The following is a 1,644-nucleotide window of genomic DNA, read 5'->3' as shown; positions in this document are numbered from 1 at the left end:
TAGAACAGACACGGGTGAGCCTCTTTCTTTGGCGTTTCGCCCAGGCGGACCGTATTTTTACACTTTATTTTCTATATATCAACAATATGACCGATCCGAATTGAATTCCGACCACCAATTATGCAAATGCATCCGACCCGTGCACGGCCCGTCGGTACCCGATAGTTTCGGTCGGGTATCCCAGCTCTAGTATGGACGCGCCGGCCCTGCTGATGACTCTCTTCCTACATCGGGCCGCCGGTCCATCCTGGACGTACCTTACGGTAGTCCTTAATGATTGCAGAGAATCTGATTATTTTGATCTCTGGCTTTCTGGCGTGGACGTCATGCCACTGATACTCTGGAGACAGAATCTTGGTGGGTTTGTGGCGCCAAAGGTAGGCGTTCAGATGAGACTCATCCTGCCACTCTGCCTCGATGCCCCGCTGGGCGTCCAGCTCAAAGTTGTCGCTGCACGTCGACAGCATGTGATGGACGGACGCCAGCTCCCCTCCGAACGCGCCCCCGCCGTAGTAGAAGTCGCCCTCGTCGGCGGACATGAAGGCTTTAGACTCCGGTCTGCGTTCGTAGATGAACTGGCTGCGCTCTTGGGTGAAGTGATTAAAGTGTAACACGGCGACCAGCTTACCTAGAGTTTCAGATCCCCAGCGGTCATGGAACTTCGAATCGACGTCAAAACAGAAGATGTAGTCGGCGCCATCGCGCAGCTCCGTTTCGATAAAATTGGCAATTATTTTTGACCTGCCGGCTGTTATCTCCTCCCAGCGTTTTGAGTTTGGCGCTGGCTTGACAAACAACTCCCGTCCTGCAGCCATCTTAACGGAGGGGACTTGCTCTGGCCTATCCGTGAAGACGTAATAATGGACTTTAAATCCCACGAAGAAGTACCTCTCTGCGGTTTCCAGGAAATCCTTGAGGAATTGTATGTATTCACCAACGGAAAAAACTGTAACTGCCACGGTGATGTTGCAGGGTTTGTAGATGCCATCCAACAACGCGGGTTCGAATGTGGATTCCCATACGATCGGAGCTAACCAGGGCGTCATCGCGACAACGTCGGTGCGTCCAGTCAGGGCGTTCGGTTTGTCATAGCGAAGATATTCCGGTGCAATCGTTTCTCTCAGACACGTCAGGGCCAAGGGGACTGTCGGAGCTGGAGCCGGGTCCTCATTCTTGGGGACTGTCGGAGCTGGAGCCGGGTCCTCATTCTTGGGGACTGTCGGAGCTGGAGCCGGGTCCTCATTCTTCCAATTCAAAGAACGGTGGATTAGGATAACCGCGGCGGAGGCCAACATCCCTATGACTATTAGACAAAAGGCCCTTCTTTTGTCTGGTGGCCGGAACCAGCTAGTTCGAGGGCGAGCCAGTGGCGGAGCCATGACCATCCTCAAGACCGTCTTGAGAATTAGAGATAGAAAGAGTGAATTACTTAGTTACTAAGTTGAATAATTCTTCTCTTGGACGTGGAAATATTGAGTTCACCATTTATATAGTGCTTGGCTGGATGCTCGTGACATCTTACTGATGTAAGCTATCTCCATATATGGAGTTTACGTTGGATATAGGTCGGATAACTCCACATAAGAGCGTTCATTTGTATAACTATATTAGGTATATATTCTGCTTAGCATCTCTCCTCTTTCC

General features: G+C 51.0%; 1 protein-coding gene across 1 annotated transcript; it reads right to left on the bottom strand.

The window, feature by feature from the left end:
• Positions 1-224: 224 nt before the first annotated feature.
• Positions 225-1,295, bottom strand: LOC308073286 (histo-blood group ABO system transferase 2-like; the record flags this gene model as incomplete). Its single annotated transcript, XM_080412164.1, has 1 exon — positions 225-1,295. The coding sequence occupies one exon, from the start codon at positions 1,293-1,295 to the stop codon at positions 225-227; it is 1,071 nt and encodes a 356-aa protein (XP_080268290.1).
• Between the last annotated feature and the right edge of the window lie 349 nt (positions 1,296-1,644).

This window comes from Gymnoscopelus braueri, assembly GCF_963280865.1.
Source record: "Gymnoscopelus braueri genome assembly, chromosome: 18".
Classification (NCBI taxonomy): Eukaryota; Metazoa; Chordata; class Actinopteri; order Myctophiformes; family Myctophidae; genus Gymnoscopelus; species Gymnoscopelus braueri.
This window is presented reverse-complemented; position numbering and strand designations above follow the sequence as displayed.